At 60.7% G+C, this 27,583-nt stretch overlaps 1 protein-coding gene across 1 annotated transcript in view; it reads left to right on the forward strand.

The window, feature by feature from the left end:
- ZNF536 (zinc finger protein 536) overlaps positions 1-27,331 on the forward strand; it is a 346,815-nt gene extending 319,484 nt beyond the window's left edge. The window contains 1 exon segment of the mRNA XM_080644358.1: positions 24,644-27,331. Within this exon segment, the coding sequence (XP_080500484.1) occupies positions 24,644-24,897 (254 nt within the window). The 3' untranslated portion in view covers positions 24,898-27,331.
- Positions 27,332-27,583: the final 252 nt, after the last annotated feature.

Raw genomic sequence — 27,583 nt, forward strand, 5'->3', positions numbered from 1 at the left:
AATCCAGGCTACTTAGAGCTCATCGGGCTATGTCAGAGGTATGGTGGCACCAGACTCAGACTCATGTCCTCATGTCCCGGACACGGGCAGATGCGGAGTGGCCTACATCCCTTCCGCCCCGCCCCCCCCCCTCGCCCCCAGCACAGGTCAGGGGCTCGTCAGAATGCAACATCCTGTGACTGGGGTCAAAGCAGCGCCTGTATTGGTGCCTGCAGGCCTCCCGGGTCAGCTCCCGGCCCCTGGGCAGGTGTCATGGTCCCTTTTCGGGGGAAGGACACTGAGTTCAGAGGAGCCGCCGCCTGCCCAGGAGCAGGGCAGGGACTTGTGCACAGGCCCTTGAGGGTATCACCAGGCCACCAGGTGTCGGGGGGACGGGGGGAGGGACCGGCCTGGCACCTGCCTGTGTGTCCTGCCCCGTGTCCATCAGTCCAGGAGGCCTTGCCCGTGCAAAGCTGCCTGCAGGGCACAAGGTGGTGGCTGGGAACCCCAAGATGACAAAGCATCCCGCGGGCCTGAATGGAGGTCGGGTGACGTCACCGGCAAAGACGGTGTGTAAGACAAGATCAGAAGATTGGCTTTTAGGTTTTTAATAACAGGAAGTAAGGTATCCCACATCCTCAGGGATCATGAGTGCTCCAGGCGGCTGCCTGTCGGCGGTCAGCATCCCCAAGGCCTCGGCCTCGGTGTCCAGCTGCTGCTGCTGCTGCTGCTGGGGAGCCTGTGGCCACTTCCTCCTGGGCGGGAGGTCCTGGGGTCCTGGGCTGTCCCCTCAAGGGCCAGGCGCTGGGAATCCGGAACGGCCACAAGAGGGCGCCCGAAACTCGCAGATGGGTGGGCTCTGTTACTAAGCCCTGGGAGACGGTCCAGTGAGGGGCCATGCAGGGCGTGGGGGGCTGTGCTGGGGTGGGGGCGCCGTGGGCAATGGCCACCTCACGTCCAGGCGCACCCTCCGCTGGAAGGACAGGAGGCCGTAGGTTAATCCCAGCGCTGCATTTATGGGGCACCTGCTGTGTGCGGGGCCGAGGGCGGGTGCCGGCACACACAGCTGGTCCTCACCCCCCAGCCCAGCCGCCGAGCTCTGCTCTGTGTCCCGGCCCACGATTCAGAGGTCCCTGTGGTGCCCCCGGGGCCCAGTGTGTCCCGAGGACGGGGTGGAGGGCTGGCCAGGCCTGGGAGGAGGGCTGTGCCCCCGGCCGTGGCCGGCTCCCTCCTCAGCCATGTCCCAGCCCCGCCGGGCGTGTGGCTCGGCGACAAAGTCCACGCAGAGCGGGCCCTGGGGGACCCTGGCCGGGCCGCCTCCCAGGCCCCGGTCTCCGGGCGCGTCTGGCTGAGGCGCTGGCCCAGGTCCTCTGCGCACCGACCCCGCCCTGTGCCCCCTGCGCACACACCCTCCCGGCGTCTGGCTCCCACGCGGTGGCTGAGATACCACCCGTGACCCACGCGCAGCCCTGCGCCTACGTGGTCCCTGGATGTTCGCCGGATGCCGAGTTCACATAACAGACTCCTCAGGGTCCCGTGGGCTCCGTCCTGCCCCGTTTTCATCGACACCCCTCCCCCCACCCCGCGTGGATGGTCCAGGACCGCGCCCACCTGCGTCTCCGCGCGTGGGCTCCCTCCGCTGCAAGGAGGCCCCGCTCGGACCTCAGACCTGAGTTATGGGTGCCGGTGCATCGCCTGCATCCCAGGGACCCACTCTGGGGAGAGAGGTCAGAGGTCACAGGACGTCTGGCTGGCGCAGGCCCTGTGTTTCCCGGGGGAGGCGCTGGCTGCAGTGGGGTTTGGGGGGGGCGTGGCCCGGCCTCTGGGGAAGACACGCCCTCCTGGGGGCGCTGTGGGTCCCTCCAGCGCTTCTGGCCACGAGGCGGCTGCTCCAGGGCGCGCTCACGCGAATACGCACCTGCTTGAAGCTCCAAGCCCTGCATGGCACCGAGGCCTCCGTGGCCCCCCGGGGGGGGGGGGTGCGGGGGCGGTCTCCTAGGGGTGCCCTGCGCCTGCGCTGTGCCTCCTAGGGACACTCGACTCTTGTGCGTAAAACCCTGCGTGCGGTGAAGGGGACCCCGGGGGTGGGGCAGCTCTGGGGCGCAACCCACCTTTCACTCCTAGGGTCCACGTCCGCGCCCCGTGCCCGGAAGTCACGGGCTCGCCAGGACCGGGGAGCCCGTGCCCCCACCTCCGCCGTGTCCCCCCACCCCCGCCCCGCTGCAGGATTTGGGAACATGGCCACAGCCTTTGCAGACTCCGCGGCCCTGCGTTGCTGTGGGAGGCGCTGCTCCTCCGGGAGGGAGCCCGCCACGGGGCTGAATGCATTTGGGGAGCCACGGGGTGAATGCATCTGGGGAGCCACGGGGATGAATGCATCTGGGGAGCCACGGGGATGAATGCATTTGGGGAGCCACGGGCTGAATGCATCTGGGGAGCCACGGGGCTGAATGCATCCGGGGAGCCACGGGGTGGAATGCATCTGGGGAGGTTGAAGTGCTCCCGCGCCGGCTCAGGGTCCCCGCCGGCTCCCAGATTGCAGCCGAGGAGCGGTGTGCACCCTTGCAATCTTATTCCAGCTTAGAAACAGAGCAAATGTTAATTTTTGCTCCAGTAATGGAGCCTCGGAGAATTCAGCCTGTCTTTCCTCAGCGCACACTTTGTGAAAAGGATGTTCACGTGATGTTTAATCTTTTTTTTTTTTTTTTTTTTGAGACCTTCTTGCCGTGAAGCCCTCTCCACCAGAACTTGGTAAAGGGAAATGTCGTCTCAAAAGTCTTTGGGGACAACGGTGGGCAGTTCCCGGAGAGCAGGGTTGTTTGTGGGGGAAACAGTACGCATCCCACCACATTCCTTCCTACCATTAAAGGAAGTTTTCTTCTTTAAAAATTAATCTCTATTGTTGAAAGTATGTAGATGCCCCTTCCTGCCCACCCCCGTCTATTTTGTTCACTAGATTCCACATACGCGTGTGATCATGTGATCCTTGTCTCTCTCTGGCTGCCTCATTCGCCTAGCACCGTGGTCAGCAAACGGCGGCTCGCGAGCCACAGGCGGCTCTTTGGCCCCTTGAGGGTGGCTCTTCCACAAAATAACACGGCCTGGGCGAGTCTATGTTGAAGAAGTGGCGTTCGAAGAAGTTTACGTTTAAAAAATGTGGCTCTCCAAAGAAATGTCAGTCGTTGTCCTGTGGATATTTGGCTGTGTGGGCTAAGGAGTCTGCCGACCACTGGGCTAGCCCGATGCTCTCCAGGTCCCCCCATGCTGTCTCAGAGGGTGCCCGGTCCTTTTTCAGGGCTGCGTAGGGTTCCAGGGTGTAAATGGCCACGGCTTGTTCTGGAGCTGCTCAGGTGGTTTCTCAGGGGTATGAGCCCGAGAGCGCGTGGAGATGTACCTGACGGGCGGCCTCGACGGGGCTGGGGCTGGGGCTGGGGCTGGGGCTGGGGCAGGGGAGGCTGCGTCTGTGGAGAAACAGGCCACTGGCTGGTGTTCGGGGGACACTTGGCGTCCTGGGCTGCTGTCCACGTGGCAGTGTGGGTTGCCCCAGGCTCATCCCCTTCCTGGTTCTGTCTTCGTGGGTGTGTCTTCACAGGCAGGTGACCCCCCGAGCCAACCGCAGGCTGCAGGACAGGGAGGTCTCCCGGCCAGGCTGACCCAGCGCCTCGGCCCTCCCCGCACGGTCTGCCCTCTGGTGGCCCCTGGTGATTGACCCTTCGGTGGGAGGCGCAGGAACAGTGGCCCCGGAGCCCTAAACCCGCTGCCACGGCCGAGGAGGCGGGCGGCTGAGGCCCAGGGCTCCCTGTCTCCGGGCACCAGCCTCGTTTTTTATTTTGAAAGTTAATCCTTCATGAGGTGGGTCATCCATAGGCCCCTCCCCTTAACCGCTGCTCCGCGGTAAGCTCTGAGTAGGGCAGTTTGGGGGTCGAGGGGAGATCACCGCGGAGAAGCCAGGGTGGCCAGGAGGGAGGCAGGAGGTGGGGCTGTGGCTGCTCATGGCAGATAGAGGCCCATGGGTGGCAGTGGTGGGGACTCTGGGGCGTGGCACAGCCCAGGGGTGGCAGTGGGTGGGGACTCTGGGGCGTGGCACAGCCCATGGGTGGCAGTGGGTGGGGGGCTGGGGGCGTGGCACAGTCCATGGGTGCCAGTGGGTGGGGGACTCTGGGGCGTGGCACAGTCCATGGGTGGCAGTGGTGGGGACTCTGGGGCATGGCACAGCCCATGGGTGGCAGTGGTGGGGGACTCTGGGGCGTGGCACAGCCCATGGGTGGCAGTGGTGGGGGACTCTGGGGCGTGGCACAGTCCATGGGGTGGCCACGAGGCCTCAGGCTCAAGCAGTGGCTCCCACAGAAGCTTCCAGGACTCTTTGGAGCCTTCTTTCCTCACCAGGCACTGTCTGGGGTGTACGGAGCCCTCAAGGAGGGACCCCAGGGGAGGCACCCCAGGGGAGAGGCAGGAGGGGTGGCCGAGCAGCAGTGGGAGGTCACGGGCAGGTCATAGGCTCCCAGAATCTGCAGACGTGACAACCTTGATCCCTGGAGCCCCCAACGTCTGGGCTTGGTGGTTGGCATTTACCACTTGGGGACCTCACCCCCAGACTACGTTCCTGGTCCCCTGGCGGCATCCAGTCCTGCCCACGGCCGCTGTGCTGTGGGTGGGTCAGCCCCTGCCCCTCCGACGGGTGGTCCCCGGGGGTCTCCGGCCCCGGCTCCTGGGCTTGGCTGACCCAGGCCCCGTCCCCACGTGCATTTGGGCCAAGGCCCGGCGGCTGGGCGGGTGGGGGCGGCCCAGGCGTGGGGAAGGTGGGGCGATGGTGTGGCCGGCCCGGACAGGGTCAGGCCGACCCGAGGAGACACAGCCGGGTCTGGGAGCCAGGGCCACAGTCCCAGGGACTCCGTCACCGCAGCAACAAGGAAGGGGTGGCGGTGCCCATGCACAGACTGCCCCCCCACTTATCCATCCCACAGTTGTCTCTCATCCTGGGGCCCCTGCCAGGGGTGCCCCGCCCCCCCACTTCCCAGCCCCTTACATTCACCAAGTCCTGCCATAGCCCCCCCACACCCCCAACACCAGGGAACCTCGCTTCACGCCTCCTGGTCATGGAAAGTCTGTTTCCAGGAACGAGAGCCCGTGGGGCGGGCAGCGGGTCACTGCTTGGTTCCGGGGGGTGAAGGGACTTGGAGGGACTCAGGCCGGAGCGAGGGTCTGAGTTGCACGTGTGGCTGAACAGCAGCGGTGACCCTGCCTGGGCTGCATGGGAAAGGGCGCCCTGTGTATTGGAGAGCATCAGGGAGGGCTTCCCGGAGGAGGCAGCATTGGCGCTGGCGAGGAGGGGGCACCCAGCAGAGAGCACTGCGGGGGAGAGCTGTGGCCCAAAGGGCAGGGATCCTTCCTGGGTGTCCCCGACCTGCGTTTGCAGGGCAGCGCCCCGGCCTTGCATCCTGCCCTCGCTCTTCCTGCCGGTGGCCGTCATTTGGCTTCAGGGACGCCCGCCTGCAGCCTGGTTCCAAGGCCCCTCATGACCGGGGCGCGGTGCCCAAGTCCTCGCGGCCAGCCCTCCCCTGGCTCCCGTCTCCCGGCGCCTCTCCGGCCTGGCATCGCCGCCTGCGAGAGGGAACGGCCCCTCTGGAGTCCGTGGCGGTGTCAGCCCCGCCAGCCTGGGATCCAACAGACGCTAATTGCGTCCCCAAGGAGGTCCCCCTGCACTTGGGGTCACCCTGCTGTCTCTCCTCAGCGATCCGTCCGCCATCGACAGTGCCCACGGGAAATGACGGCAGGGCCTCCGGGAGGCGCCGTGGGGGAGGGGAGAGGCCGTTGCCACGTGCAGAGGGTGGGCAAGGGCTGGGGGGGGCACCCGGGGGGCGGGGCGGGAGAGCACCGCCTCAAATCCCCAAACCTCACGGGGCTCATCCCCCGTCTGGTCCCAGCTTGGAGGCCCAGGTCCGGGGTCTGCAGGAAGCCTGTGCCCGCCGCCCCAGCGTCACCCGGTGCCCAGGCCCTGAGCGCAGGGCTGGTTCCGGGGGGAAGAGAGGAGGTTATGAGACGGGCGATGGGAGTTGGTCTTTCTCCGGAAACAGGCTTGGCCCCGCCGGTGGGGCCCGCAGAGCCCGCTGGAATTCCCATCCCGATTCCTGGTCACCGCGGCTCCGGGAGGCCGCTGGCGGCAAGACCCAGTTCAGATGCGACACCTCTTTCCCTGGAAGGATGCCTGCCCCAGCCCCAGCCCCAGCCCCAGCCCCAGCCCCAGCCCCAGGGACGAGTGTGCCAATTGGGCATGACGTTAAGCATCGTTGGCAGGGGCACCCGGGTCCCTCCCAACATCGCCCTTGCTGGCATCTGCAAAGATGGTGTCATTTGCTCGGGGCCCTCCCTCCTCCCTTCACGCCGGGAGGAAGCAGGCATGCGGACTGCGGGAGGGGGGGGGCCCTCCCCTCGCCACCCCCTCCCGGCCGCACCTCCCGCCCTGAGGAGTCCTCTCCCCTCCCTGGGAGATGAAAGGATCACCTGTCTTTTTTTTTTTTTTTTTTTTCTTGGCACCAACACCCTCCTTAATGCCATGAGAAACCGGTGACCTTCACTCTGGTCTCCATGGCAACAAGATGGTATATGTTTAATTAGTGCGGGCTTATTTTAGGGACCATTTTCTTTCGTTTTAGGGCCGCGCATGCTATGATAACTGCAGGCATGTTTACGAGCCGCGCGGCTCAGCTGAAGTGTGCCAACAATTCTAGTCAAGCAGATGGTGACCCCTGATTCAACTTGCCCCCTCATTCAATTATTCAGCTGTATTTAATTTTCCTCCCGGTGACGCTGCCGTGCGCCCTCCGGCCTCCAGGTGGCGCGAGAGACCACCGTTAAGGCCCCGTCTCCTTGGAAAGCGGGGAGTCAGGGGACCCCTGCCAGCCGGGCCTGGGCGGTGCAGGGGTGCGTGAACCTCCGCTTTGGAACAAGGGCCCCCCGCCCAGTGTCAAATGACGTGGACGGGGGGAGAAATGGGGTCCAACCATATGGGATCTGGCCACGCGTTCCAAGTCATCTCCATTCTAATAAGAAATCTGAAAGACCTTCCAGGCTTAATATCCTCCCCAGCGATTTGTTTGGAGGTGGAGGGGCAGAGCCGGCTTCATAATCCTGGAAATGTTTTCATTCTGAAAGGCGCTGCTACTTCCTCTTCCCGCCCCGGCCCACCCACGGCGGGGCGAGGAGGGGCAGCCCCGACTCTGCTCCTTCCTGGGGTCCCTAGGACCCGCCGCCCTCCCGCTGTGGACACTTAGCGCCGACCCCGACCCTTGAAAACCAGGGGCCCCCGACTACCTTTTCAAAAAACAGGAACTCCCTAACACCACAACCCAAAGCACAGGCAGGAGCCAGGCTGGGTCCAGGAGCCTTTGGAAGATAAAACCCCCCTCCACTATGGCCGGCCCCACCTACCCCACCTGCCCCGCCCCTCCCCCCCTCCTCTACCTCACCTGCCCCTCCTCTACCCTACCTGCCCCTCCCCTACCCCATCTGCCCCTCTCCTACCCTACCTCACCGGCCCCTCCCCTCCTCCATCTGCCCCTCTCCTACCCTACCTGTCCCTTCCCCTACCCCATCTGCCCCTCTCCTACCCCATCTGCCCCTCTCCTATCCTACCTGTCCCTCCCCTACCTCATCTGCCCCTCTCCTACCCCATCTGCCCCTCTCCTACCCCATCTGCCCCTCTCCTACCCTACCTGTCCCTTCCCTAAGTCCTCACCTGGAGGGCTGTGCCCACTCCGTGTGTGTGTGGCTGTTAGAGCACAGCCAGGCCTCGATTCATACCTCCTTCAGCTGAACAATGCAAACCTTTAACTCTGGTTGGGGTTTTTTTGTTTTTGTTTTTTGTTAATCCTCACCCAAGGATATTTTTTTCATTGATTTTTTGGGTTTTTTTGAGAGAGAGAGTGAAAGGGATGGATGGAGAGACAGAGGGAGAGAAAGGGAGAGAGAGGGAGATAGAAAAACATCGACGTAAGAGAGACACATTGATTGTCTCCCACACATGCCCTGACCCGGGCTGGGAATCGAACCTGCAACCAAGGAACATGCCCTTGACCGGAATGGAACCCTCGACCCTTCAGTTCTGGGGCCGATGCTCTCACCACTGAGAAAACAGTCCAGGCTGGTGTTTTGTGTGTGTTTTGATACAGTAAGACAAGCCTGTAGCATAGTGCGTATGTATTTCCCTCTAAGGGTATCTCCCTTCAGAAATCATACATCTTCCTTGTCCTCCATTTGATCAAACCTCAAGTAACAGAAGCAAAGACCCACGTGACCAACCCAGACGAGGGGCTCCCCTCAGAACGTGCTGGGGCCCAGCCTGCTTCCTGCTGCTCAGACAATGCCCTGGGCTCCAGAGGGGGGGTCTCCATAAATACCGGGTGTACCAGTTAATAGTGCGGATTTTGTCATCGAAGAAAGCACGGTAATTTCAAGAGAAACATCAAAAGTGCTTTATTCAAAGTACTGTCCATCGCTAGCTACACATTCCCCCCATCTTTCAGGTCATTTGTGGGTACCCTCCCAATAGAACTGTTCTTGTTTTGAGGCAAACCATTCAGAGACCCCATTTTCCACTTCTTCGTACATTTTGAAGTGCTGCTCAGAAAGTGCGTGTGCCATCGATCGGAACAAGTGGTCATCTGAAGGAGCAAGGGCTGGTGAATACGGTGGGTGGGTTCATACTTCCCAGGCAAGATCTTTTAACGTGTCTTTAACTGGTTTTGAAGTATGTGATGGTGCATTATCATGAAGCAAAGTTACTTTGCCGTGTCTTCTGGCCCATTCTGGTTGTTTCACGATCAAAGCATGGTTCAAATTGATTATTTGTTGTCGGTAGTGATCAGTATTAACGGTTTCACCTGGTTTTAGAAGCTCATAATGCACCACACCTTCCTGATCCCACCAAACGCAGAGCATTGTCTTCTTGCAGTCGATGTTGGTGGTTGACCTGGATCAACCCATGATTTTGTGCATTTGGGATTCTCAAAATAAATCCACTTGTCATCGCCAGTCACAATTCAATGCAAAAAAGACTTTCATGCCGTTGAAGCAACATTTTACTGATGATTTTTCAGTTTTCCATTCGTTCAGTTGATGTGGCACCCGTTTTCCTTCCTTTAAAATCTTTCCCATTGCTTGTAAATGATCGGAAATTGTTTGCTGAGCAACATTTAATCTTCCTGCAAGTTGTTTTTGAGTTTGACACGCACCTTCATCCAATAATCTTGTCATTGTTGGTCTTCAAACTTTCTCGGTTGACCTGGACGTTCTTTGTCTTTCACATCGAAATCATCACTTTTAAAGCGTTTACACCAGCGTTCACAGTATCTTGAGATGGAGCATGTTCACCATAAGCTTCCCGAAGTATACGATAACTTTTCCTTGAAAATAAAGTAATGAATTAAAACTTCCCGCAAATGCTCTTTTTTTGGCACGAAATTTGACATTTTTAAGTGTAAAAATATCTACGATGTTAACACCTTCAGAAAATTTGACATATGAAGTTTTGAAGCTTGCTGTCAATACAACAAAATAGCATCCATATCAAATCGCATATAAATGAACATACGTGTGACTCCATCGATTGAAAAACATCCGCATTATTAACCGGTCCACCTGGTAGGCCCGTTTTACCTGAAAACGCTCAGTTCTGTCTCCGAGGGTAGGGTCCCAGCGAAGAGAGGCGAGGACCCTGTGTGCAGGCGGGATTCCCGGACCGTCACGTCCGGAGGCTGGGCTCTGGCTGGCTCCGTGCGTGATGGCGTCCAGCGATGGCCTGGCTTGCGTCGAAGGCCTGCATGTGACCGGGCCGTTAGCCCAAGCAGGGAGAGGGTTCTGGCTCCGAGCATGACTTCCTGGTGCTGACGGCTGGTGGGCCCGGGGGCAGCTGCGGGGACCCGCCCCACGGTCCGGCACGATGGCTCCCGAGCCTCGTGGGGCACACACGTTGGCGCCGAGTGTGTCTGTGCTCTCAGACGCGGCCTCCTGGGCCCGCGTGCTGTCGGGGTGCAGCTTCTGGGGTGGCGTTGGGGGCCCCCGGTCACGGCTCCTTGGGCCGCAGGAATGGACTGGCTGCCACACCTTGGCCCTGTGATTGGCCCAGCCGATCGGACTCAGCACCCCGTGTTCCAGGACCCGGTGTCCTTTGCACCGTCGGGTCGTCAGAAAGCACCGGGCGGCACCGGGCGGCACCGGGTGACAAGGTTCCCACCCGGAGGGCCAGCCCTGCACCCGTCCCCAGAGCGGAAACGACTTTGGGACCAGCCTCCGGGCAGAGCTGTCCCTGCCCTCCCTGGTGCCCGTCCGAGGTGCCAGTGGGCAGAGAGGCCGGGGCATCGGGGCCTCGCGACAGGGAGTGTCCTCCTGTGTGAGGGTCGGGGGTGCACCCACACTCACCCACATGCTCACATCCAGCCCCGTCCCTGGCAGCAGACCCCGTGGCGGCAGAGAGGAAGCGGGGGAGGGGCGGGGGCGGGCGGAGGCGGGCAGGGTGGTCAGCAGCAAGGGACACATTCCGCGGTCAAGTTCCGACCGGAGAAAGGAACGCTGAGCAAACCCATCGCGCCTTCGCCCGACCTCTGGCTTCCGTCGGCGCGGGCCACATGAGCGGCCGCCACGGCTTGGAGGTTAACCACACGGCCCCTCGCCCCCGCCTGCCCCGCGGGCCTGCCATCCCTCTGGGCCCGCTTCCCCCGCCGCCACCAGGGACTGCTGGCTGTTCTTTGTTCAGAGACTGCTACCTGAGCACGTGGTGAGGCCATCTGTGTCTCAGACAGAAACCACGGCTGCAGGGCCCGCGTGGGGTTCAGGATGGGCCTGTGGTGGGGTGCAGGGTCCCCACGTGCAGGGGGGCCTGGGCACTGCCCGGTGACCACCCCGGCTCACTGCCCGCGGGACTCCCGGGGACTCCGGCAGGTCATTCGGGAATGCACGTCCCGGTGGCCATTCTGCCGCTTCGAGCCGCCCCAACCCCCAGGCATCCCGTTCTTTTTTCTTTTCTTTCTTTTCTTCCTTCCTTCCTCCCTCTCTCCCTCCCTCCCTCCCTCTCTCTCTCTCTCTCTCTCCCTCCCTCTTTCTCTGGAAAGGGCCAGCTCCTCTCTTCCTGAAGGTGGCAGTGACTCTCTTTGAAGTGGTGGACGTTTTATTACCAAACAGATGGAGCGGCGAGCGGCCGGCGTCGCTGGGTGCCCAGGAGTGCAGACAATGGGAGGCACAGCCCAGCGGAGTGGCGCTCACCTGGGCCCGGGCACCGTGGTGGCAGCCTGGCCCCGAGGCCCCTGCCAGCCCCTCTCGGTCGCTCACCGGAATCACCGAGGAGCCGGTGGCGGGGAAGGAGCGGCGGCGGCGGCGGCTGTCAGGTGTCTGCCGTGTCTTCATGTCATCCGTCAGCGTGAGCTCCCTGTCATCCCGGCTCAGCCTCAGCCCCTGCTCTCATCGTGTTCATTATCTCGGCTCCGACCGGCCCTCCCCCCCGCGCCCCATCCAGTAAATGCATCTCACTGCGACTCTCAGGCCCGATTATGAATCGATGATCATGCGGTGTAAGAGAGATAGATGGCTTTGAGTTCCATCTTGTCTTCCCTAATTGTAAAATATTAGTTACATTACACTGTGTCTTTTGATTAATGGAACTTATTTGGTGTAGCCTATCTGAGCGCCCCCCCCTCCTAAAGTCCTCCACTGACTTTTGAGAATTGAGTGATTTCACTTAAAGCAGACAAATAGGCCCTTCAGCGCGAGATAGTGAGGCTGCGGGGCTGCGGGCAGGCCGGGCGCCGTGAGCTTGGAAGGCAGCTCCGGGCGCGGCCGGCACAGGCCGGCACAGCCTGCATCGTGGTGACCGCGTTCCCTCCTTCCGTCCGCCCCCTTTTCGGCAAACCTAGCGCATCTTGCTGACTTGCAAAACAGGATGTGAAACCAAATTGAATTAAAACGAAATAAATCGCAGGATGCCACATTCCCTCGTCCAGCCAGTCAGATCCTTGAGGGGACGCAGCCCAGCTCTCGCTGCGCGGGGTCCGTGCTCCGGGCCCAGGACCGGGTCCCCTTTGGTACCACTGGACAGGTCTGTGGATAAAGTCCACGCCCCACGCAAGGGATGCCAGTGCCTCGCCTCCTTGTTGTGGATAATTACCATCTTTTAAGGGCAAAGTCAAGAACGCGGCCACTTCCACCTACCAGCTCCGTTAAGAAGGGCTGCTTACTTTGAGTTGCACGGTGTCTCGAGGTCTCGAGGAACTGAGAAGGTTGACTTTGTAAACACCCCCCCCCCCCCAGAAAAGGGAGTGGGGACCGGGGACCCCAGGATGCATGCGACAGGGGCACCCCCAGCCCCACACTGCTGAGATGCCTGCCAGGCCCGCCGCTGGGGTCTGCACGGTGGGTCCACGGGGTGGCGCTGACTTTTGGGTTTTCCGTTGATGTTTATCTGCATGGTTCCTGGAGACACGGACCAGGCCGTGCTTTCTGGGCACCTGCTCTCTCCCTGGATGTCCTCGAGGCAGAAGATGGGTTTTATTCCGGGTGCAGGAAGCCCGGATAACATTTTACTTCATTTTTTTAAAAAAGCACCGCCATGGGTCTGCCTGTGGCCGCCGGGAGAAGCGAAGGCTGGGTCTGAAACTCGTGCTGAGGATCTGATGTCCAGAAACAGGGAGATAGGGATAGAGGCTGAGCTGCCTCCCCCCCCTCCCTCCCCGCTGCCCCGTCTGTGCAGGTGTGCGGAGCCAGCGCTCACCGGGCGCTGCCTGAGTGGCTCAGGTTTCCCCTTGCTCCCTTCTGCGCCCCTCTCCCCACCCCACCCCCCAGCCTACAGCCGGGGTTTATTTATCCTGTGCTCCTGTGGGGTTGGAGTCCTCGCTGTGGGGAAGTGTGTGCCTCAGGGTCTTTGTTCTGGGCCCAGGGGACCCTTGAAATGTCAGCTGCGTGTGGACGGCGCGTCTAATAAATGTCCTGGGGCTTGAGGTGCGCTCTCCTCACCAGCGTCAGCCCGGGCGCGTGTGTGGGCGCACGTGGACCGCTGTGGCACCCCCATGAGTTCCACGGCGCCCACTTGTCCGTCACGGACTGTCATACCGACCGGGCAGTGAACGCTGCATCTAAAGGCAGTCAGGCCGAGTGCATCGGGCCTCTCACTCGGCGGCTAACTTGCCTGCTACCGGTCCCGGCTCCACTCACGCGGATGGGCTCGGGCTTCATGTCAGGAAAGTGGGTGCCCGAGTGGGGTCGGTGGTGCCTCTGAGGCTCTCGCCCAGGGGAGCCCTGCGTTGGGATCCTCTGCCCACGTGGCATTCCCTCCTGGGGGCCGGGCGGGGGGCTGGCCCTGGACCCACCGGGCCAGCCTCTGCGGGCAGCAGCCGTAGGCTGTGTCCCCGCCCTGGGCCTGGCCCCTCTCTGAGCAGCGTGGCCCCCGCTCAGCCCGGGTCAGGTGTGGAAAGGGGGCTTCGGCCCATAGGTGCCCGGCGAGCCCGTGTCTGGGTGACGACAGACCTACCGGGTGGCACAGAACCGCTTTCCCTCCGGGACCTGCGCCGTCCCCGGTCCCTCCTGTGTCCTCAGTGCCGGCGGGAAGAGGTTCAGGTCAGTCGCCTGGTCCCTTTCCTGCGGATGTGGCCATCGTTGCCACGATGTGGGCGTCGGACAGGAAATAAAAATTGGGATCTTTCCTCGGACGGCAAAGCCGCCAGGGTCTTGGGAAGTGACCAGCAGGACCCGGGGCACCAGCCGTGTGCGCCTTCCTAGCCGCTTCCCAGGGTCACGTGTGCGGAAGCGCTCAGCCAATCCCGGCCCCGCGCGCCTTCCTAGCCGCTTCCCAGGGTCACGTGTGCGGAAGTGCTCAGCCAATCCTGGCCGCGTGCGCCTTCCTAGCCGCTTCCCAGGGTCACGTGTGCGGAAGTGCTCAGCCAATCCTGGCCGCGTGCGCCTTCCTAGACGCTTCCCAGGGTCACGTGTGCGGAAGTGCTTAGCCAATCCCGGCCACGAGCGCCTTACTAGCTGATTCCCAGGGTCACGTGTGCAGAAGCGCTCCGCCAATCACAGGGGGCGGCTCACGCGGCAGAGGCGAGGGTGACAGGTGGTGAGAAGAAACAGGAAACACGGGGGGTGGGGGGGCGAGCTCTGACTCCAGGCTGGACGCAGGAGAGTGCAGTGTGGCCGCCATGGGCACATGTATCTTGAAAATATAAACACCTGGTGGTTTGAATGCCAGTGAGACTGGGCAGAGTGGGGCGGGGTGGGGGGGGGGGACAGACCTCTTGAGACCTCTCCCAAATCCAATAATCCGCGTTTATTTCCCGGTCACCTGCTGGGTGCAGGGCTTGGTCAGGCGTGGGGACAAGCAGCCCTGTCACTGCGCCTGTGGGGAGGGGGAGACGGGCCGTGGGGTGGGCCCTGGCTCTGGGAAGGATGCCCCAGAAAAGAGAGAATCTCGGGAAGCAGGTGGTGGTGAACTTGGCCGGGAAGCCGCCTTCCCGTTCAGCCCCTCGCCCTCTCTGCATTGCAGGAGTCTATTGTGAGGCTCGGGAAAGAAATGCTGGTGTGGCCGCTTATTAACAATCACGGGCAGCAGTCCATCCATCGGCTTCCTGGGCACTAAAGGGGGCCCCCCAGGCTCCTCCTCAGGCAGGGTCTTGGGGGGCTCTGGGGATTGAGAGAGGAGGGGTCGGGGCCGGAGCAGCTGGCTTTCACTGGTTCACCCTGGCAGGGTACGGACTCTGCATCTCGCTCTTCCCACCTGTGACGCCTTGCTAACCCCCTGGGACCACGTGGTCCAGGCTCAGAACCGCCGAGAGCATCTGACAGAAAATGTTCCTGCAACAAACAAAAACCGTATTCGCTTCTCTTGGCGGATGGTTGGTTTTTCTTTTCCTCCCATTCCAGTAAATCATTTTCAACGGAATGTTGTAGCTTGAGTGAAGATTCTGGCTAATTATCATGAGTAGCTTATGCCCCGGGGGGGTGGGGGGGGTCAATGCGGCAGTTTCTATCAGTCTGAGCAAGAAAAGGGGGGAGAGCATGTTTCTGGGGAGCAGGGGGGCTGAGGCTGGGGCTGGGGCTGGGGCTGGGGCTGGGGCGCCCTGTCCGTGTTGTCGAAACGCCTCCCACAAAATCTGGAGCCAAAGCCAGCCACCAGCTGAGCAGCCTGCTGGATAGACAGAGGTCGGTCAGGACTCTCCTTATTGAGACTGGGGTCTGCTCAGGGGACCCCTCCCCTCTCCCCCTCCCCCTCCCAGACACATGGGGAAGGGACCCGGACCTTGCAAGTCTGCCCCCCCCCCAGTTGTCCCAAAGGTCTAGTGGGGAGACAGCCAGCCGCCCTCCCGCGCCCTAGGCCCGCAGGGCATAGGAAGATCGGGATAATAAAAAAAATCTCCCTGTCCCCCAGACATTCTTCAACTGTTAGCAATCAGTTTGGGGGTGTGGGGCGAGGGGGTGGGAAATACCGAAGAACATCAAAGGGGGTCTCCATGCGGCCTGGGCTCGGCTTCCGGCTCCGTCGTTTGGGGAGGGTGGGCGCTGAGTAATTTGCGAGCCTCCCAGCAAGCAGGTTATTGTTTGCGGACAGATGGCGCGGGCGCTTTACGGCCCTCCTTCTGTGGGTCCTCGTTCGTACGCGGGTGGTGCGCAGTCTCGAGCCTTTGTCTCCTTGCTAAACTCTCTAATCTGAAACAGGCCATCGAGCACAGAGGCAGGGCTCAGAGCACCCTCCGTCCTCCAAGCGAGGCGGGGGTCGGGGGGGGGGGTGGGCAGCAATCCCAGCGCCCTGTGAGGCCCCGTGGGTGCAGAGAACACGGAGGTTCCTAGGGGATTAAAAGGGGGCGAAGGGAAGGGACCCCGACGCAGAGGCAGAGAGCCAGCCGGCTCTGGGCAGGCACCTGCCTGCCTGGCATCGCCCCACCTGCCCTTGGAGAGGGTCTTTGTCTCGGCAGGCAGCACCTGGGCGGGGGGGGGGGGGGGCTGGGATGGCCCTCCCCAGGCAGGGGGCTGCCCTACCCTACCCGGCCCGGCCCCTGGGAGTTCCATCGCGTTGATAATCCCGGGAAGGAAGCGGAACAGCCGAGCTCCGTCCCCTCTGCTTCCTACGGGTTTCCTTTCTGACTCGGAGGATAGAATTACCGTTGGTAAGCATCTGAAAGTCATCAGAGGCCCTGCAGTCTGTCAGGTGCCGACGCAAGAAACTGCTGAAACCTAAGCGGTGCTTGCGCCGAGGGCCGGGAACGTGTCATGTGCTGATGAGCGGTTATAATAATATATGAGCAAATCACAAGCGTTCTGCAAATTAATCAAATTTCCCCTCCCCCGCCCCGGGGAGCGTGGCTTTGCAGGCAGACTGGGTGCAGCAGCCTCGCTCACAGATGGCCGCGCTGGCATCAGATGGAATTTATGTAACAGCCCTTCTGACTGCCTGCCAAAGCAGCAGCGAACACACCAAGGAGATTGTCGAAGGCGAGTCATGTGGTTTTGCTGAGGTTGTTGTGGGAAGTCGAAGGGGGGAAATCTCAAATTCTCCTCTTTGCCTTGACTGTGTTCGCCTGAAGGGCCGGGCACGGAGCGCCAAGCCGCCCCGGGCGGAATCCACGGCGACTTTCCCTGCGGCAGCTGCCGGGGCTGGTGGCCGCGGGTGGCCCGCCCCGGGCGAGGTCCAGCGGGAGAGGGCTGGGAGGGGATCGCTGGGGCGCGGCCCTACAAGCTGGGGTCAGCGGGGCAGCTCCTCCCCTGCCCCCGCCTCTGGGAACCGGCCCGGCTTTCCCCTTTCCTCCAAGGCTGTGTTCAGTGAGATCAAACGCCCTCACCCGGATCACACGCGGCTCCCTTTCCAAGGCCTCTGTGTCTGTGCACGCAGCTGAACACGAGGGCGCTGCTGATTAAACGGATCCTCTTAGGTTAGCGGCTCGCAGACCTGGGGCGTGTGTGTGTGTGTGTGTGTGTGTGTGTGTGTGTGTGTGGCAGGCACGTGGCTGCCTGTCCCCGGTCCGCCAAAGGCCTCCCTGGGCTTCTGACCCGCTCCCCCCACACGCCCCCACGTCTCTCTCCCTGTGGAACTGTGTCTGGTCGGGGGGGGGGTGTAGGGGGCCCAAGCCTGGCACTTTGGGGACCCCACGCAGACGGGAGCATGGCACCCAGATGGCCTGCGGGCTGTGCTCTGCACGAGGTCCCAAAGCGGGGCCGTGGGTGTGGGTGTGGGTGTGTGTGACTAGCAGCCGTGGGCAAACTACGGCCCGCGGGCCGGATCCGGCTGTTCTATCCGGTTCTCTTGCTCTCCCCTCCGCTCCTTTACTTCGAATTTATATTAGTTCACGCAAACACTCCATCCATGCTTTTGTTCCGGCCCTCCGGTCCAGTTTAAGAACCCGTTGTGGCCCTCGAGTCAAAAAGTTTGCCCACCCCTGGACTAGAGGGACGGGTGGGCTAGAGGGGGTGTGCCGGCGCCCTCTCTGGGTCCTGCCCGCCGGAAAGGGATGCCGGCCACCGTGGGATTCAGAGAGAAGAAAGGGAAGATGGGGTGGCTTTTCCTTCGTGCCTCCCTCGAGAGGCCACAGCCCGTCGCTGCCGTCTCTGTCTTATTTGTTACTGGCACCTGACAGCGTCGGAGGCGCCTGCGAGGCCGCGAGGTGATAGGTTCACGCTTTATCCCCCGCTTCGCTCTGAGACTCCCTGTCCTCTCGGGCCCACGTGCTGCCTGGGGTGGAAGCAAAGTCGCTACTTAAACGTCGATTCCCGGGTAAACGTCGGTGCCGTGTCCCTTTCTGAGGACAGTCCCCGTGGGTCCTTCACGAGAGCAGATGTGTGTCCCCATCACACGTAAACTCGGGTTCACGCCGAACGGTAGCGCGGACTGCGCGGGGAGTGACCTGGCCCCGCCACGTGGGTGTGGTGGCACGTTCGGCAGCCATAGCAGCCCCCGGGGAAAGCGCTGGTGTTTGAGGGCAGGGCCCCTGGGAGTCAGCCACACGGCACCTCGGGAACCTCGGACGTGACCTTTCTATTTCGGCACAGATGTAGATTCCCAGAGCGTCCCCTGCGTCTCACCCGTTCTCCTGCTACCACATCTGACGTGAGCGGGATGATCTGAACCATTAATGGCCCAATGGCAGTGCGTTATTATCCAGGAAAGCCCGTGTTTTACCCACATTTCCTCGGTTCTTCCCCAGCGGGCGTCTCTGCGCCGCGTCCCAGCCAGGACCCACGTCGCTGAGTCATCACGTCTCTCGAGGATGCTCTCGGCTGTGTCGGCAGAACATCCTCAGTTGGGGTTTCCCGTGTCAGACTTGGGGTGTGGGCTTGGGGGGAGGGAGCCACAGAGGTAACGCGCCTCCTCGCCTCCTGAAATCAGGCCCTGCTGTCCCCCTGACCCGGTCACCTGCCCGCCAGGTGTCTGCGCTGAGAGCTCCCTCCTCCCCTTCCCCCGGGGGGTGCTGGGAGGGGCCGCCACGCAGCCTTGCGTGCGGGAGGGGGGTTGGGCCTCACCTCCGGGGGCACATGTATGTAGATTTCGTCCACACGGACCGTCCGGGGCCACTTCCCTCCTTTCCCACGTGTTTACGGGTTCATTCCTTTAGCTACGCCAGCGCCCCGGGGATGTTTACATCAGAGGTTGGGTTATGTAATTCAGCACCACGTCATTCACTTTGTTCCTCTGGCCACGGGGGCCTGTCGCCCCCGCCCCCATCCCGGGTGGTTTTCGAGCAGCTGTGCCCCGGGCGTTGTGGATTCTCCTGCCACGTGCACCCAGAGTCTTTTTAAAAAAAAACAAAAAAAAAAAAACAGAACAGGATTATATGTCACGCGCACGTTTGATACAATCGAACAGTGGCACACCACAGTAAGGCAGTAACAAGAAGCACGGCATTTCACTTGCGATGCGTGAGAAATGGTTAACATCTTCGGTCCTAAGCAAGCTCTTAGAAACCAGTAACCGCCGCTGTCATAACGCCAGGAAACTGGAAAAGAGAAAACGAAAAAAACCGCAAGGGCTGATGACGCAGTGAGCATATTCGACGGCTCTGCCGAGCCGCGATGGGGGGTGCTTCCTCTGGGCGTCAGGGAGCAGAGGGAAGGCACCCACGCCCAGCATCCCGCAGCTTTAAGCCGTGCCGCGCAGCCCGCAAGCTCGTCCACAGCGGGAGGCCGAGGCACGAGAAGCATCGAGTCTCGCTACAGGTTCCGCGGAACGTGAGTGCATCCCGCCGGCCTCAATCCGTGACCACGCAGATCAAGACTCACGTCCCGGCGCTGGTGGCTCGGCGGCGAGGGCGACAGACCGCCGACCAGAGGGTCCGGGTTTGACTCCCGGTCAAGGGCATGTACCTGGGAGGCAGGCCTGATCCCGGCCCTGGTTGGGGCGAGTGCGGGAGGCGACTGATGGATGTGTCTCTGTCACATCGATGTTTCTCTCGCTCTCTCTCTCCCCCCTCCCTCCCTCTACTCTCTCTAAGAATCAATGGGGAAAGATACCATCTCATGAGGCTTAACAAAAAAAAGAAATTTTTTTGTTTGTTCACTTTCAGTGAGTAAAGCAGACTTGGGGGTGCTTTAGGTTAAAACCCGAATCGTGGAAAGGAAACCCTACAGTCATGTAGTGGCGGGATCTCCCGAAGTGCTTTAGCATCTTTGATTAGATGGATGAATATTTTTTTTGAAAACTGAAAACAAAAATTACGTGCCTGATGAGAGCTTCTTGCCTGCTGGAATTAGGGAAATGAGGAGAGATCTGCATACGCGGTGTGGTGCCGAGGCTGGGGGGCCTGGAGGAGGCGGCGGGGACCTGGGCGTGGACCCCCCCCCCGTGGGCAGACGCTCCGAGGGAGAGGTGGGGGTGCTCGGGGCCCAGACCCCGCCCTGCAGGCCTGACCTGCTCCTGAGTCTGCAGGGCCCCCCCGCCGCCCGCCGGCTCTGGATCCCGCTCCTCACATAACCAACCAGCCCTATAGGGGGCGCCCTTTTCTCACTACAGCACCCTTAGCAAGTGCCCCTGGTTTCAGGCACCCCAAAGGGCCCTGGTGGGGGGACCGAGCCTCTGCTCTGAGACCACCAGGTGACCTCCTGACCGGAACCGGGGAGCCGTGCACCCCTGACACATCTCACTACAAACCCCTCCCCCCTCCCCACATGTGCCCTGGGGGGTGGGTGTCAGACATTTTCTCGCCCCCCTGGGACGGATGCCCCAGGCAGGGCCCTCCCCGCAGCCCCTCTCCCCCACCCCCCCCCCCAAGAAGAGGCCAAGTTTCGGGGTCTAGAGCGCAGACTAGCGCGCAGCTGTAATTAACGGATGGCGCCCCGAGGACAGGCGTTCTTCTCGCTGGCAGAGTGCAGGAAGTGAGAAAAACGCCCCGTTTCCCCACTCTGGTTATAAACAATGGATGCCCTGCTTTCTCCTCACCGCTTGACCCTCTGCTCTGTATACATATTTATATATTATTCATAGTGGATTAAAAATGGATGCGCTCTTTACCGCGGCGGGACGGCGCAGTGACAATACAAATTAACGTATGATGTACTTACTCTCCGCGCCGAGTGATGGGGAGTGTTGATGGCCTCGGAGTGAGAGGTGAGGGCGGGCGGGGGGTGGGGCAGGGGCGGCCCTGTCGGGTTCTGGCCCTGGCTGCGCATGGGACCAGGCTGCGGGCTGCCCCCCTCCCTCCTCCCATGGGGTCCCAGCTTCCCAGGGTCCCGAGGGTCTGGCCCCCACCCCCACCCCCCACCTCCCACCCCCAGAGCCTCCCTCCACCTGTGACCTGCTCCTCAGTCACCTTCCCGGGGGGGGGGAACCCCTCCTTTCCTCAAAGAACTTTCTCCTACCTCAGTGTGGCCGGGCCTTCAAAAACTCACAGAAGGGTGTGTGCGTGTATGTTCCTGTGTATACATATGTGTGCATGTATGTACATGTTCATGTGCAAATGTTTGTGTGCAAGTATGTCTGAGTGCATGTCTCTGTTTATGTGCATGTGTGTTCATATTTTGTGTTGTGTTTGTGCACACGTGTGTACATGCTTGTGTGTGCATGTGTATTTTTATGTACGTGTGTGCGTCTGTGTGTGTATCTTCTAAAACACATTGTAATCATGGTTCTAGACAGCTGTGGGCAAACTATGGCCCGCGGGCCGGATCCGGCTGTTCTATCCGGTTCTCTTGCTCTCCTCTCCGCTCCTTTACTTTGAATTTATATTAGTTCACACAAACACTCCATCCATGCTTTTGTTCCGGCCCTCCGGTCCAGTTGAAGAACCCATGGTGGCCCTCGAGTCAAAAAGTTTGCCCACCCCTGGAAGTACTTGGGAGAATTCGGGATCCGGGTACTTTGTAGCGCCTGGAAACTTGTTGTCAAGTCCCAACTGTTCGGGTTTGCTGCGCCTCAGCTTCCTCACCTGTACGATGGGCTGGTCACTCTCCTTGGCAAAATGGCCCGAGAGCTCCAATGGGATGCGACAGCAGACACGGGAGACTGGACGTGGGCCTGGGCCTCAGGCGGCACCTGTGGGCGCCTGGCTTCTCCTGGCAAGGTGGGCGGCCAGGGCAGGGTTCCTCAGGACCCCACAGGGTGGAGGCTCCTTCTCCAAACGCACACGCACGTGTGCCCACGCCCAGTTCCCGTCTCACCGAGGAAACGGGACCCATCGGGGTGCGCTGGAGGCCTGGACGGCGGTCAGGGCTGAGCCGGAAGGTCCGACTGCCACCGAAGGTTCCGGGCCAGGAAGTCCCGGCGGGGGGGGCGTTGCTCCTGAGGCACTCATGGTTCCTGGGGGAGCGGAGGGGCACCTGGCGTGTCCGAGGGCGGCCAGGCGCAGCCCGGCCGGGTGGGAGGGGGCGTGGCAAGCGAGAGTCCAGCACAGCCGTGGGCAAACGACGGCCCGCGGGCCGGATCCGGCTGTTCTGTCCGGTTCTCTTGCTCTCCCCTCCGCTCCTTTACTTTGAATTTATATTAGTTCACACAAACACTCCATCCATGCTTTTGTTCCGGCCCTCCGGTCCAGTTTAAGAACCCATGGTGGCCCTCGAGTCAAAAAGTTTGCCCACCCCTGGTCCAGCAGGTGTAAGGTGCGGACCCGGGACCCTCTGTCTGGGGGGAGGAGGGCCCGAGCCCTCCTGACGCCCGTGGAGAGGGAGGCAGCTTCGGGCTCCGCAGACACCGGTGGGGGTGAGTTTCACCTGCAAACGTCGGCCGGGCCTCCGGTGTCTGGGGGACAGGACTGTGCGGGTACAGGGGCGCCCGGGAGCGGCTCTTGGAAAAGGGCTGCGCGTGCCGTGTGCACGCTCCCGGGGAGACGGGCCCGTTCTGTCCCTGTTTGCTTCGTGGGCGAATGAAAGCAGCTCTGGGTGGGACAGCACCCACGGCGCCCAGCCTCGGGGATGGGGTCGTCCTCCGGGGACGTCCCCAACCGGATGCTTCGCGGCTCCCCGAGGGCGGGCTGTGGCTTCTGCTGAGCTCCAGGGCCCAGACATCGAGTGCGAGGGTGAGACGCAGGGACCCGTCTCTGCTCCGACTCGGAGCCTTTCCAGAAAAGGGTGGTTTCGAGAGCTGCTCTCCCAGCTCCACCTTCGTTAGCGCTGGCCGGCGTTGTTCAGTGGTTAGAGCAGGGGGTCCTCAAACTACGGCCACAGGCGGCCCGCCGAGGACATGGATCCGGCCCGCCAGGGGCCGCTGCCTGTCCTGCTTAGCAGCCGACTCGTCCCGGGCCCGCAGTGCGCATAGGAATTGGTTCATAGTTTTTTTTTTAAACTATAGTCTGGCCCCCCAACGGTCTGAGGGACAGTGACCTGGCCCCCCGTTTAAAAAGTTTAAGGACCCCTGGGTTAGAGCATCAGCCCGTAGGACTGAGGGTGGTGGGTTTGATTCCCAGTCAAGGGCACACACCTCGGTTGCAGGCTCAATTTCCGGCCCCAGTCAGGGCAGCCAGCGGGTGTGTCTCTCTTACATCGATGTTTCTCTCTCTGTCTTTCCCTCTCCCTCCCATCTCTAAAAATCAGTGGGAGCCCTGACTGGTTTGGCTCAGTGGATAGAGCGTCGGCCTGCGGACTCAAGGGTCCCGGGTTCGATTCCGGTCAAGGGCATGTACCTTGGTTGCGGGCACATCCCCAGTAGGGGGTGTGCAGGAGGCAGCTGATCGATGTCTCTCTCTCATCGATGTTTCTAACTCTCTATCCCTCTCCCTTCCTCTCTGTGAAATATCAATAAAATATATTTAAAAAAAAATAAAAAAATAAAAATCAGTGGGAAAATATCCTCAGGTGAGGATTAACCAAAAAAAAAGAAAAAGAAGAAAAGAAAAGAGTTGTATATAGACGGTCTGTCCTCCCACAGATTGAGGACTAAGAGTGGTTCTTAAATTTTTCAACGTTTGGAGAAAAATAACTCAAGCAAGAATAACATTTCATCACACGTGAAGTCATCTGAAATGCAGATTTCAGCATCGCAGTGCATTCTTGAATTTCAGCAGGAGCAGGTGGAAACGTGGCCCCTCTCTTATTCTTCCAGTACATGCCTAGTATCAGCCCAAACAGCCACCATCTGACTCCCTATGAAAAAGGAGCTGCAGGTGTGGGGAACGTTCTCTTCTGTCACCTTGCAGTCTGCCTTCAAATCTCTGGCTGGCGTGGCTCAGGGGTTCAGTGTGGGCCGATGAACCAGGAGGTCCCGGTTCAATTCCTGGTCAGGACACAGGCCCGGGTTGCAGGCTCGATACCCCGTGTGGGGCTTGCAGGAGGCAGCCAATCCGTGATTCTCTCTCATCATGGATGTTTCTCTCTCTCTCTCTCTCCCTCTCCCTTCCTGTCTCTGAAATCAATAAAAACGTATCAAAAACAAACAAAACCTCTGGCGGGATAAACAGACCTGCGGCATCCCTGCCCGTGGTGTTCTGACTCGGTAACTGAGTAACTTCTTACTTGTCCACACAGATGTAGTGGTTGGCTCTCTCTCCTTTGCTGTGTCACTTTTGCAAAGTCCTAAGACACATGATATTGGTGACATGGGTAATAGGGACCACGGGGGACAGGGTCCATGGGTGACAGGGGCTGTGGGTGACAGGAGCCGCGGGTGACAGGGACCATGGGTGACAGGGGCCGCGGGTGACAGGGGCCGCGGGTGACAGGGGCCGCGGGTGACAGGGACCATGGGTGACAGGGACCATGGGTGACAGGAGCCGTGGGTGACAGGAGCCGTGGGTGACAGGGGTCGTGGGTGACAGGGGTCGTGGGTGACAGGGGCCGCGGGTGACAGGGGCCGCGGGTGACAGGGGCCGTGGGTGACAGGGGCCGCGGGTGACAGGGACCATGGGTGACAGCGGCTGTGGGTGACAGGAACCGTGGGTGACAGGGGCCGTGGGTGACAGGGGCCGTGGGTGACAGGGGCCATGGGTGACAGGGGCCATGGGTGACTAAAGGGGCCATGGGTGACAGGGACCACGGGTGACAGGGGCCGTGGGTGACAGGGGCCGTGGGTGACAGGGGCCGTGGGTGACTAACAGAGACCATGGGTGACAGGGGCCATGGGTGACTAACAGGGACAATGGGTGACAGGGACCACGGGTGACAGGGGCCGTGGGTGACAGGGACCACGGGTGACAGGGACCGCGGGTGACAGGGACCCTATCCGCGGGCGTGGGGCGCAGGGGGCCGAGCCGCGAGCTGACTGCCTCTCTCTCCGCAGGTCACCGGCCCTTCCAGTGCCGCTACTGCCCCTACAGCGCCTCCCAGAAGGGGAACCTGAAGACGCACGTGCTCTGCGTGCACCGCATGCCCTTCGACAACAGCCAGTACCCCGACCGCAGGTTCAAGCGCTCCCGGGTCGACTCGGAGGCGGCGGGCGCGGAGGAGGCGGCGGCGGGGGGCGCGGAGCTGGTGGAGGAGGGTGGCCAGGCCCCCGAGGAGCCGGCCCTGGGCGGCCACCTGGCCCAGGCCTAGGGCTGCGCGCCGGGAGGAGAGCGTGCTCACTGCATCCGGGGGCATCCCGTGCGCCCCCCCCACCGCCCCCCACTAGTGTATAGGACGTTGGAGAGATTTAGAGAGAGATCTATATATATATATTAAAAAACAGATCCCGGCCCTTGACCATGGCTGCTAAACTGTTACCCGGCAACAAGGACTTCCCAACCGCGTCCGTGGGCAGAAGGCGGCCTCCCGGGGCCGCGTCCCACGCCAGCGTCATCGTCTTTGTCTGAAAACCACGCTCTGCCCGCAGCTGAGAACCCACACAGTCTCCCCGCGCCCTCGTGTGGCCTGGAAGGCGGGGTCCTCGCGCTCCTGTTAGAAACGCCCCTACACCTGACACCCGCACGCCCAGGAGTGCGCAAGGGGGGTGCAGGGCGGGGGGCGCAGGCGGCATCGGTGCCAGCCAGGCTGGCGTGCACGACCCAGGAAATGCACAGGCGGGCGAGGCGGCTGCCGGAGCCGGTGGGTCCCCCTCCCCTGCGCGGGCCTCGCTCCGCGCGTCCCCGTCAGGAAGTGTCTGCGGGCAGGCCCATGGCAGGTGGGATGAACAATTCACCCCCCTCCACCACCCCTATTTTTAAATTTTTTAGCTCCAACTGTAGCATCAAGGAAATTGCCTTTTTTTTTTTTTCTCCTGGTTTGTCTTAATGTTTAATTTTCTGGATTTATAAAGAAAAGGTGGCTAAGGAAAGCGTTTTAGGGGAACACTCTTTGAAATACCAGCCCACCCTGTCCGTGGAAGGCGCTGGCAAGACGGGGAACGGGGTGTCCGCGTGGGAAGACGGGCTTGGATTATGGTTTCTGAAAACGGGACGCCGGCGAAGGCTGCTCAGCGCTGCAAAGTGTCAGCCCCACGGGGCGGACCCGCTTCGGAAGGAGCTCGGATTCCAGCACGGATCCCGACGCCCTGCTCCCGGCCGCTAACGAAGAAAAGGGTTTGCGTTAAAATGCCTGTTTTTTTTGTAAAGCAAATGTGTTCTCTATTTTTGTAGATGTTAGATTTTTCTACTGATTGGGTAACTCCAAATTTATCAAGTTCTTCACCGCCTCACCACCCAGAGGGAGACCTGGAGGGCCAATAATAAAACACTTCACCCCTTAAAAAAAAGAAAATGTTTAAGAAAAGACTAGTTAAGGGTGAGTCTTGAACCTGCTGGGATGGAGAGAAGGTCCTGTGAGGGACCCAGCACGGGTGCTGCTGCTTGTGGGACAGGGAAGCGATGAAGTCACAGCTTCTGAGACAGAACCCTTCCGACCTGAGAAAAGAACAAGGGGAGCGTCCCTCTCCCCCCCCCCCCCCCCCCCCCGCAGGCTGGGAGCACAGGACAAAACCCAGGGCCTTAAGCACTTCAGCTCTGCCTCCCGCAGTTTACCGGGCGCTGAACTGCGATGATGTAAATACGGCGCTTCGCCCTCCTGAGGCAGGAAGTCGGGGGGAGGGGGGCGCACACGCCTGGGGGTGTCGCCGCCGCCCCCCTCCCCACCCCCCCGCCCCGGGGCTGGGCTGCCGGTCCGCGAGGCCGCTGTGCCCCGGGACCGTGGGGCGTCCGGCCAGCTGCTTTCTCGTTTTTTTTCTAGACTAGTTCTCACTGCCTTACTTAAACTCGAGTGGACACATTCATTCACGCCACGGTCTCCGTGACCCGAGGAGGGACCGCGCTGTTCCCGAAACGTCCGACTGTAGTGAGCTTTAGGGTTTTAACTGCGCTGCTGTGTTTGGTGACTGTGCTGGTCGCTTGCTTTCCTGTGTGTTTGCCCCGCCTTTGGTATCTTAGCAAAGAAGAAGAAAAAAAAAAAAAAATTATCTATCTATTAAAAAAAAAAAAAAAAAAAAGATGAAAAAAAGTAAAAAGGAAAAAAAAAACAAACAACGAGAGCCACATTCCATGTCTAGCACTTTGGGCACTCAGTATCGTCCGATGCGACAGGCAATAATAATTCTGTGTGTGACACTGGGAACATCACCCCGTCGTGGCGTGCGTGTTCATCCCCCGTGGTCCCGTGCCGCCACCCCGTCCCCTCTGACGCACCAGCGACAGCACCGCGGCGCAGCGTCAGGCCCGCGTGTCACCGGGTTCTCCCACCCGCGCGCGCCCGGTTCCCTCCCCGTGACTCCTGTGGTCTGTGGTGCTGGTCCTATCCCGCCCGCACCCCCGAGGCGCGCTCTCCGGGGGCGGGCGGGGGTCCGAGGTCAGTAGAGTAGAGGGTTTTGTTGCGATGCTTGTAAACAAGTAGACAACTTTGTATTTAAAGTCTATTCTTGGTCATTATTTATTATTACGATAATACACCGGTTGACAGAACTTTATTCTGGTATAGAAAGTATTAAAAGTTTTTGTTTTTTTTTTTGTTTTTGCAGCAATGACTGTTTCCTTTCTGCTGTTAGAATAAAATGTCTTTGAAGTAGTCCCGTTCTATCCAGTGTTTTATGCAATAAAACCTCTACCTCTGGAAAAAAAAAAAAAACAACCTCTTTTCCTAGTCCCTTCTGTCTGCCAGGAAGGGGAGGACCGGCGAGCCGCTTGGTCGGACTGGTGAGACCGTTTCTCAGATCCCGCTGAGAAACGGGGAGAAACGGGCCAGCCGAATCCTGGGCCCCGGGCCCTGGGCCCTGCGCGTGGGGGCTTGAGCTGAGTGACTCTCTGTGCGGCGTAAGGAG

Source organism: Plecotus auritus (assembly GCF_963455305.1).
Source record: "Plecotus auritus genome assembly, chromosome: 10".
Taxonomy (NCBI): domain Eukaryota; kingdom Metazoa; phylum Chordata; class Mammalia; order Chiroptera; family Vespertilionidae; genus Plecotus; species Plecotus auritus.